We start from the raw sequence: 10,224 nt of genomic DNA, 5'->3' as shown, positions 1-10,224 counted from the left end.
GTAACCACTTTGATTGGTTTTGGAACAACTTATTTGTATTATTATTGTTTTAAAAATGAAAAATTTACTCTGAATTTTTGGGCATACTCTCGAGTGTGTATGAACTCAAACCGAGTAATTGGTAATATTTTCAAAATAAAATCAATTTTATAAAAAAACATTTTTAATGAAGAAAAGGGGTGCGATGCGTGCAATCAGTCGAGCTAAAGTATGTGATTGTCACAATACCCATACATGTTGATATGTTGTATGGTATGAGAATTTCATGTTAGATTCGGGATAAGGATTTTCTCAGGATTGCATGATAGAATGCTAGGAGAGATGCCTTTATATGCCTATTGGTTGAGATTTTAGAACTGCATGCTAGTATGGAATTCAGATGATTGGATAGAATGGCCTGATTAGGTGATGCACTTGTTAGATTTTCTGATGCCCGAATGCTACTTGCTTTGTGCTTTGTGGGTCTCTTACTGATGTAAGTTAACTATTAACTATTAAGTGAACATGTTAATTTACATGTTGCAAGGGTTAAATAATCTTAGAGTTATTGACTTGACCCTATTGCAGAAATCTTGTCTGATTCCAACCATTATACGTTTGGGTCTTTTAGTCAAAAGATTCTTTAAGTTTTATTGCATGTAATTGTATTCATAAGGTAATTGGTTGACATTGGTTGTAGTTCTTCATCAATTGATGGCAGGGTGAGGTGAGGAGCCTAGGAGAGCATATGAAGTGTTTTAGTGGGTTTGGATGCACTATTTAGTGAGTATTTGGAGTACCAATTTGAGAAACTGACTTAAAGAAATCAAGATGATTCTTGAGGAAAGTAAGGATAGGTGTGAAGGTATTATTGGGTCCATACTACTGAAAGCACAAGATCAATACTCGAATCGAGGAAAATTTTCGGGGATTCTAAGGAGATGATTGAGGGTAGATTGTATGGTTTGGCACCATGATTCGTTGCAATGTGTTACCATCTTATTTCGATTTATCGGCTATTGAGGATGGATCTGGTGATTTTTTGGGCCTTAGTGGCCATGTTAGTTTGGGTTTGAATGGTGGAGACCTAGGTAAGTTGGTTGATTTTGAGGCGTCAAGGGACTTGCTCGAGGTAGTTCCAGTCGAGTCGCATGACTCAAGAGGGAATTTGTTGTGATGATCAGCTTGAGGATTGCAGTCGGAGGCTGAATGATTGAAAAATGGATTAGGGTGTCACTACCTACGCTGGTGGTTATATTCTCCTAGCTTTTCGTGTTCAGAGGAAAGGGAAGCAAACATGTGATTTTCAGAGTTATGATGTAGACCCATCATGAGTCTATATAATTGAGGTCCGGGTCCTGAGTTTAAAGAATGGCTTTATCCGGGTAATCCGGGTTTCGGGTCCAGGTAAACCAGGTTTAAGAACCAGAACCGTGTTAGGAACTGGAACCGATTTTAGGGGTCGGAACCGGTTTCTATGAAAAGTTTAAAACATGCATATATCATTCGTTTTGAAGTCAGATTGGAATGAGGTTTTTTCCAAAGTGTAGTTTATAGTTTGTACATGATTTTAGAATATAATTTTTTCATTTTTTGGGTTTATATTCGTTGACTTACAGTCTCTCAAAGTCGGGATATCAAAGTTGGAAGTTTTATGTTTTTTTTTTTTTTTTTTTTTTTTTGGCTTTTTTGTATTTTGTAATAGTTTTAAAACATGCATATCTCATTCGTTTGAAGCTAGGTTGACATGAGGTTTTTTCCAGAGTGTAGTTTACAATTTTTACATGATTTTAGACTATAATTTTGTTATTTTTGGGTTTATATTCATTGACTTATAATCTCTCAAAATCTGGATATTAAAATTGGAAATTTTATGTTTTTCAACTTTTATTTATTTATTTATTTTTTGTATTATGTGATAGTTTTAAAACATGCACATATAATTCGTTTGAAGTCGGAATAGTGTGTGTTTTTTCCAAAGTGCAGTATAAAGTTTGTACATGATTTTAGACTATAATTTTGTCATTTTGGTTTCATATACATTGATTTATAGTCTCCCAATGTCGGGATATCAAAGTTGCGATTTTTTTTTTCAGCTTTATTTTTGTATTCTATGAAATTTTAAAATATGCATATCTAATTCGTTTGAAGTCGAATTATCATGAGGTTTTTTTTGCAACGTGTAGTTTAGAGTTTGTACATGATTTTAGACTATAATTTTGTCATTTTTGGTTTAATATTCAATGATTTACAATCCTCTGAAGTTGAGATATCAAAGTTGAAAATTTTCAAAGTTCAACCACTAAGTAATTACCAAAAAATTTCGGTTTTCTCGGGTTTTCCTGTTCTAGACTCACTTTACCCGGTTCCATCCGACCCACTTTAATATTTACGGGTTTTCCGGTTCTGGACCAATTTTACCCGGTACCTTACCCGGAACCGGTTCATATATACCGGTTCGGTTTTCGGTCCTACAAAATCTTGTTAACCGGTTCCCGGGTTTTCTAGATCCGGGTCTATCGGTCCGGATTTGGACTCACTCTCATCCCTACTTTATACTATAGTATATTATAGAAAAATCATTTTATTATTTTGAAAAGCAAATAAAAAGATACCAACTATTTGGGCTTGATTATGCTTCGCATGAACCCAAATGATACTCTCTTTAAGCCGAAGTAGAAACTCTCCGTCGGCCGAGCCAGCCGATGAGCCCGATATCATTTGGCGCGAAAAAATAAGCTGACAAGAAGTTAGGGTTTCGTATTCGCCCCGAAAATTCTAAAGCAATTTGAATTTAATCAACTTTATACCTAATTACCTACGCTTTATCTCTGTTTGATCAGCAAAAATGGCTTCGAAGCGACCGCGTTCGACGGAAAGCGACGAACAAGTAGTACAGCAATGTGCCCCTATGATCAGAAGAGCTGAAAGCTCGTCGGTGAAGTTCAATAATTATAATCATAATCCGCTGGTGGTCGTCTTTGCTCATGGAGCTGGTGCTCCTTCAACTTCCGAGTGGATGACTAGGTCTTTTTGAACTTTTTGCTTTTGCTATATATGCATATGTCTTCACACAAATTTACGTGACTTAGTTACATTTTCTGTGTGTTATGCTAATTTTGCTAAATCAGTTCAAAATCGGACCCTGCAGCTTCGGCTAAATTAGGATCCTTTAGGGTGGCCTATCTGTATAATGCACATCAATTAGATTATAGGGCTGGCTAGTGGTTAGTAGCTGGAAATTATGTCCAATGTGTTGTAATGCATGGTTCGACTCCAGCTACATGCCGTCACTTTCCATGAGCGCACACTTACAGATCGGAAGTCTGAGCGCGCCTAAAATTTGTCTGTACATATTGGGGGCTTTTAATAATATCCCATAGGATTAGTTTGACTTTTGTAGTCAAAAGTCTACTAATCCTGGAAATACTATGATTTGAACTTTGCAATTTGAAATGCTAATTTCATTAGAGATCTAGAAGGGTCAATGGGCAAATGCATGTTTACTTAGGTCTTCATTTTTGCTTACCTCAAGATTTCTATCGAACCTCAGGCATGAGTTTTATGCAGATGGAGGACCTTGTTGGCCAATGCTTTAAATCCTGTCGAAGTTGTAACTTTTGACTACCCATGTGAGTTATTAGCAGTTTAATCCATTTACATCTCTCTCTAATTCTAATACCCTTCTGCAGTATGAAGTTATGCATTTTAGCTTTTCATATACACTTGATCTGAAATTCATGCACAATGCTATGATAACTGATTATGACTTCTGGCAGACATTTCTGGTAGAAGAAAGGCTGCACCAGATGCAGAAAAACTTGTTGGGTTTCATTTGGAATTTGTGAGAAAGGTTGCTGCCAAATACCCAGAGCACCCTTTGATCTTAATAGGAAAATCCTTGGGTTCAAGGTAATGATAACTGAACTTGAAAATGATGGGAGTATATGAAAAGTGCATCTAAAATTTTCAATTAGGAAGCATTCCTCTAATGTCATTATGGATAAAGAAGAGTTTCTTTAATTTCCATGCAGAGTCAGTTGTATGGTAGCTGCAGAGAATGATATCGGGGCATTAGCTGTAGTTTGCTTGGGATACCCACTAAAGGTTTCCTACTAAAAATCCTTCATTTATTTGTTTGGATGTCTAATATTGCATTTTCTTTTAAATCCAGACCTTCAAGTTTTACACCACAGTAGATTCTCAATGAAACATAAAAAATGTGCAAAATGCTGACATTGTTGTAGACCGCATGTATTTGAAAAGATTGATAATGTTGCAGGCCAAAAATGGAGCCATTCGAGACGAAACCCTCATGAAACTTACAACTCCTATCATGTTTGTACAGGTAAAACAAAAATGAAACTATTCAAAAAACCTATCTTAATATCTTTACTTTTGAAATTTGATACTTAGCATCAAGATTTGGTTTTTATTCTTGTGTGATGTAGGGAAGTAATGATAATTTCTGTCCACTGAAACTTTTGGAAGTAGTGAGGCAGAAGCTGAAATCTTTAAATGATTTGCATGTGATTGAACATGGTGACCACTCATTCCAAATTGCAAAAAAGAATCTTGAGTTAACTGGAATGACTCATGAAGAAGCTGAACAACGTGCTGCTGAATCCATTGCAATGTTTGTTTCACGAATCAAGAATGAAAATGTAAGTCTGTATGAGTAACAGTTTCTATATAACATCATCATCACAACCATAATTAATTTCCCTAATGAATATTTATAACTTAATATTATTACCAAGTTCTGTTATATTGTTAATTTATCATTTATTAAAGTAGATAACAACACATAGGAAAGATAGTAGTAGTAGTTGTTATTGTTACACACTTAAAGATGTTTTTTGACATGAGCGTTGTCGTTGTCATTGTCATTGTCACTATCACTGCTGCTGCTGCTGCTACTGTTTCCATCTTTTTTACAATTGCAGTTGTTTTCCTTCTTTTTTGAGTGTTTCTCTTTCTTCTTGAGATCGCCTATCTTAGGTATGCAGTTGCTCATGGCCCCTTCATTCTTTTTTCCTCCTGCCGCCGGTTTTGGGGCGGCGTTTGTCGGCTGATCATGGTGGTGCATCTGGTCAGCCACCTTCTTGTAAGCCGAATTTGCCATTCCTTTTGCCGAATATGCCATCACTTTGACTTTGTTGGTGAAAGAGTGTTCATTCTCTTTAGTTTGGCAGCAGGAGCAGGTGTGGTTACACTTGTTCTGGGTAGGGGCATTTTGGGGATTGTTTTTGGTGGGGCCAACTGGTTTTTGGTGGTGGTTGTGGTCAACTGGTCTTTGGCATTGGATTGAAGCCATTAATTTGGTTTAGTGATTTTTTTTTTTTTTTTTTTTTTTTTTTTTTTTTTTTTTTTTTTGTAATGGCTTGAATCTTGATTGATTGCTCACTCACACACATGGAAACACACAGTGGCATATGTATTTATAGCGATATGATCTACAATGGGAATTGGATTCCCATTTTGCAAAACTGGAATTGGATTCTTATTTTTCTACTAGTATTTTTTTTTAGTGGGTGCCTTACAGTAGTGGTTTGATTCTTTCGTCATCTTAGGGTTTAGTAAAGAAGCCACAGATGTTATATTATATAATAATTAGTGGTGTGTATGAAATTGCAACCTCTCTAGGGACGATGGAAGCAAACAACGTAAATTTGACGTGTATTACTTTCTCTTTTGCAGAAAGTGGCATAAAAACAAACAACCAAAATACTAAAAGAAAAAAAGAGAGATAAACTTGAATATGTGGCTAAAAAGTTGAGCCACAAGTGCCAAATATATTTTTTTTAAAAAAAAAGATAACTGGGATTGCCATTCATGTAGTTCTACGAAGATTTCGAGGTTGATTTTTGGCATCAATTTGTTGATTGAGTGTATAAATAGCAGAGAAGGCAACAATTTGAATAAACACATGCAACCTAAAACTTGTGCAAAACATAAAGACTCAACATAGAAGAACTAACTCGCAACATTTTTATAGAACACGTGTGAACTAGAACACGTGTGAACTAGAAGTTGATGCAATTCAATTTGGTCAAGAAAGCAAAAGTGTTGAAGAAGAAGAATGCCAAAATGTTGAAACCAGTATTATAGTAAGTGCGATCAAACTTATTATTTGTTGGCCAATTTATTATTTTCTAAAATTAATTCACAATTTTTAATCAAATGTCTACAGATGAATAGGGCGGAATTTAGGAAGAAGTCAGAGATGATACTGAAAAAGAGACACAAGTCCGAAAGGATACTAAGATTGAAGCTTAGTAAACGAATATATGATAAAAATGGGAGAGGGTCAACAATTGAGTATCATCTTTTTGTATCATATGGATACACGTTGTAGATTCATACAACATTCATATAGATTTAGAGGCTTTTGGTAGGTGCATTGATTTATGGCGTTTGGTTTATGGTAGTCTAGCTTTTTCTATAATATTGGTCATGCCATCGGTACATTTTAGCCCGATATTGGTCATGTCGTCAAAGTTAACACTTAGAATTGAGAGAAAATCATAAGATTCGCAAAAAGTGATACACATTTAACAAAATGTCCATTTTTTTGGGGTTAGTAGCTAAAATCGACCTACTATTTTGGTGGCAAGAAAGTTATGTTTAGAAAATAATGGCATATGTTTAGAAAATATTTTCAAGATAATCGACAACAGTGATGTTAAACACTTGATTAATGTTGTTTGTTTAGTGCTTCCAAATGTTGTATTGTCCATGTAAATGCGTATTGCACGAAAATCGATCGGTTGGTGGAAACCAAACGAGTACTTGAAATTGTAAAGTGCCGAAAGCAAATATCAAGTAGGTATTTTATTATCTCATATGGTGACTCCGCATGTTGTATAAAACACTGGTTGCTGATGCTATTTGAGTAATAAGTATGTTGATAATGATGTTATATGTGGAGATGTCGATTACTAAGACATGCTTATCATTGTTAATGATTTGAATCTATATCCTCATGAAGAATTGTAGAATATGTAGGTATATATGATCTTGATAAAGATAATTTTAGGGATGGTTGGTACGAAATGAAGATATTGGTGATGGAAGAATAATTTCGGGGAGGGGGGGGGGGGGGGGGGGGGTATGCCTCACCCAGTACCATTGTGATACCATGTTTTTACATATACACACCTTTATTCTGCCACAAACCAACATCATACATCAAATATCTTCAAACGTTCAAAAGCACTAAGTTTGATCAATTTCTCAAATGCAAAATTTACCGGATTTTAAACGATTCTTTTTGAAATTTACTTAAAATTTAAAATAAGGTGATTTTTTTTTTGTGTGACAAATATTAGTAGCCACACATTCTGCCTTGGACTCTACGTTCTTGGATCAAAGGTCACACATTCTGCCTTGGAGTTCTATTTTCATTCTATGACTCATCAGAATTTGGCAATGAAAACTTCACCTCTTGGGACAACGGAAGCAAACGAAAGAAATTCCAATATGTGGCTAAATATTTGAGAGTAAAGACATCATCATAAAAAAGAAAGCTAATTTGGATTGTCATGGCAAATTGGCAATAGATGTTCAACAGAACAAGTTGAACATGATAGGGCCATTAGTAAGTGCTAGTTATCGTTGTTAGGGATCTCTACTGCATTCCATTTCTTGTTATACTCTTCCATATCCTTCTTGTAAGCTTCCATGGCTTCTGCAGCCTCACCATTCCATTTCTGCTTATCTTCTTCTCCCAATTCCTTCCACTTCACGGAAATCAGAGCAGTCAGTTGGGAATTGCTCATTCCTGCCTTTTCTTTCGACAAATCCTTCCTTGCTTCTTTGCTGATTCATTTTAAACAACACATGATTATTGAATTTGAATTGAGTATCAAACAACTTATTTTGCTTCGAATCTTAAAATGGGTATCTAAAAATTTACTCTGTGCTTCGAATCTTGAAATGGATATCTAAAAGAAGTTACCTGAAAAGAAAGAAAGAAGATGGAGGACGCTTGGGCTTGTTAGGATCAACGTTCTTCTTGTTCTTCTTCTCTTCCTTCTTCTTAGTCTCCTCTTCCTTTGTTTTCTAAAAAATAAGGCCCAATTAAACAAATGCCAAAACTAACTCAGCAAAAGCTAGGGACACAAACCTTAATGATGGTTTCTGTTTTCTCTTTCTTTTTAAGCAATTGTAAAGCTTCCTGCTTTAGAACCTTCAAAAGCTCATCTTCTTCCTTCTTAACATTTTCAGCTTCCTCTTCTTTATTCTGCTTGTACACCTCCATTTCTTGTGTATATTGCTTGTTCTTCTTCTTGGCCACTTTTTCATACCCTGCTTTTTGCTTGTCTGTCATGTTCTTCCATTCTTCTCCACAGATTTTTGCAATCTACCATCACCAAAATACGAACCAAACTCCTTAATTAGTTCTTCATAAAAAACACAAACACACAATTTTGACTAAATTGATCTTTAAACTCAAATTACCTCGACCATACTCTTGCTTTCTGCAATCAGAGCTGCTCTTTTCTCTTTCATAAACAAGAAATACGCAGACTCTGGTCGCTTTGGCTTCAATGGATCTTTCTCCTTCCTGTACGCAGAAAAAGAAAATCCATAAACCATAGTAATCTTCAAGTACTTGATTCAAAAAAAACTTTATTTTTGCTTCAAATCTTGAAAAGGGTAAATAGATAATTACTTGTTCTTTTTGATATCTCCCTCTTTTTCTGCTTCTTGTTTGAACTGCATGTATTGTTCAAGCAACTCCATAGCTGTCTTCTGTTTCTGTTCTTCTTCCAAAAGCTTCATAGCTTCACTTTCTCTTTTCTCATTATCCACAATTTTTGAATAAGCCGCTTTCTCAATTTGATACTTCTCTTCGTACGGCTTCTTCTCTTCGGGGGTGAGTGTCTTCCATTTCGCCCCCAAAATGTTCGCGACTTCACTGAACTCTGCTTCTGGATTTTCTTTCTTGACCTGTAAAAATCATAAAAACCCCATGATGTTATCAATTTATCGAAGCTTAGAGGCTTTACCTACAAAATATAACATGAAATTAAAGAAAAAGGATTGTTGCTTGCCTCAGTCCAATGATCTTTACACCACATGATGTAGGGAGTTGCTGGCTTTTTAGTATCTGTGCAACCTTTCTTCTTCTTCTTCTTCACCTGATCTTTGTCTTTCAACGAGTGTAAAACGGGCAGTGTCTGAGAACAGATCATCAAGAACTTTCATAAGTGGTAATCAAGTTTCTCAAAGACTAGAACCAAGAATCAAGCACACAGATTATTAAAGATGTGAAACAAATATATGTTAAAACCTATTTCTACGTTTCAAAACAGTACTCGACTACTCGTTCAAGATTCAACCCTAGTTTCGGAATCAAGAGCTTTCAAAATCAAGAATCAACGCAGACTTCATTATAAATGTAGAACAGATAATCAAAAGAACCTAATTCTGAGTTTCCCAGTAATTCCCAATTCAAGATGGAAACCCTAGTGCCAGGATCAAGTACTTCCATCGATTATATAAACTTTCGCAAACTTAAAATCAAGATTTTGCATGCAGAAAATAATGTATTCTCTTGGTTGAAATCACTTATTTATCGAAAACCCTGATTGATGGAAGTTTCAGAAAAGTTAATGACATACCATCGTGGGTTTGAATTCTTTCAACTTCTTCAACTTCTTGAGCTCCATTTTAACTTTCTCTTGCTCTCTGTTATGTGACTCGAGTTCTTGCTCCTTCAGTTTCAAAAGATCCTCTGCTTGTTGCTTCTCAAGCGTCATCTTTTCAAGCTTCTCTTGCATTTCCTGCAACTCTTTCTCAAATGAAACTGATGCTGTTTCGGGTTTCGGATGATTTTTCCCTTTTCCTGATTTCTTGATCTTTGGAGATTTGTGTTGAGAAAGGCTGTCGGAGTTCTCTTTTCCGGCAAAGATGTGATCAGACGCCAATGGTGGCTGAGATATAGCTCCGGCGACAATGTTAGATTCATTCTGTGAAGAGTTTTTGGGGTGCAGTGGCTTTCTGGTTCTCTTCTTTGTCGGAATAACGATGGGAATCGCTGTGGCGACGTCGGCCATTTGGGTATTTGAATTTGCAGTGTGAAGAGGAGGATCTTTTGTTGGTTTGTGCACTGTGTAGTTATTGCTTGAGGGATTTATGGTGACTTTCTAACGGTTATCTTTTGGAATTCGGAATGATTTGCCTAAATTTGAAAATCTTACCGTTGAACAACTTTCCATATTCAGTTAATAATTGAAT

At 35.7% G+C, this 10,224-nt stretch overlaps 2 protein-coding genes across 6 annotated transcripts; one reads left to right on the top strand and one right to left on the bottom strand.

The window, feature by feature from the left end:
* Positions 1 to 2,659: 2,659 nt before the first annotated feature.
* Positions 2,660 to 6,686, top strand: LOC111894281 (uncharacterized). 5 transcript variants are annotated; one of them, XM_042899965.2, is made up of 9 exons: positions 2,660 to 2,728; positions 2,823 to 3,006; positions 3,550 to 3,611; positions 3,759 to 3,891; positions 4,014 to 4,086; positions 4,262 to 4,327; positions 4,431 to 4,643; positions 5,994 to 6,089; positions 6,173 to 6,686. In XM_042899965.2, the coding sequence occupies exons 2-9, from the start codon at positions 2,828 to 2,830 to the stop codon at positions 6,335 to 6,337; spliced, it is 987 nt and encodes a 328-aa protein (XP_042755899.1). In that variant the 5' UTR covers positions 2,660 to 2,728; positions 2,823 to 2,827; the 3' UTR covers positions 6,338 to 6,686. The 5 variants fall into 5 exon arrangements, 4 of the variants coding, with proteins under 4 accessions (XP_042755899.1, XP_042755898.1, XP_042755900.1 ...); XM_042899964.2 differs by lacking the exon at positions 2,660 to 2,728 and having other exon boundaries at positions 2,735 to 3,006; positions 6,173 to 6,682; XR_006188990.2 differs by lacking the exon at positions 2,660 to 2,728 and having other exon boundaries at positions 2,738 to 3,006; positions 5,978 to 6,089; positions 6,173 to 6,188.
* A 751-nt stretch (positions 6,687 to 7,437) lies between these two features.
* On the bottom strand, positions 7,438 to 10,198 carry LOC111894268 (high mobility group B protein 6). Its single transcript, XM_023890343.3, has 7 exons — positions 9,609 to 10,198; positions 9,039 to 9,164; positions 8,657 to 8,934; positions 8,443 to 8,548; positions 8,108 to 8,344; positions 7,940 to 8,043; positions 7,438 to 7,800 (listed from the first exon to the last, which is right to left on the bottom strand). The coding sequence occupies exons 1-7, from the start codon at positions 10,041 to 10,043 to the stop codon at positions 7,587 to 7,589; spliced, it is 1,500 nt and encodes a 499-aa protein (XP_023746111.1). The 5' UTR covers positions 10,044 to 10,198; the 3' UTR covers positions 7,438 to 7,586.
* Between the last annotated feature and the right edge of the window lie 26 nt (positions 10,199 to 10,224).

Source organism: Lactuca sativa, chromosome 3, assembly GCF_002870075.4.
Source record: "Lactuca sativa cultivar Salinas chromosome 3, Lsat_Salinas_v11, whole genome shotgun sequence".
NCBI lineage: Eukaryota > Viridiplantae > Streptophyta > Magnoliopsida > Asterales > Asteraceae > Lactuca > Lactuca sativa.
This window is presented reverse-complemented; position numbering and strand designations above follow the sequence as displayed.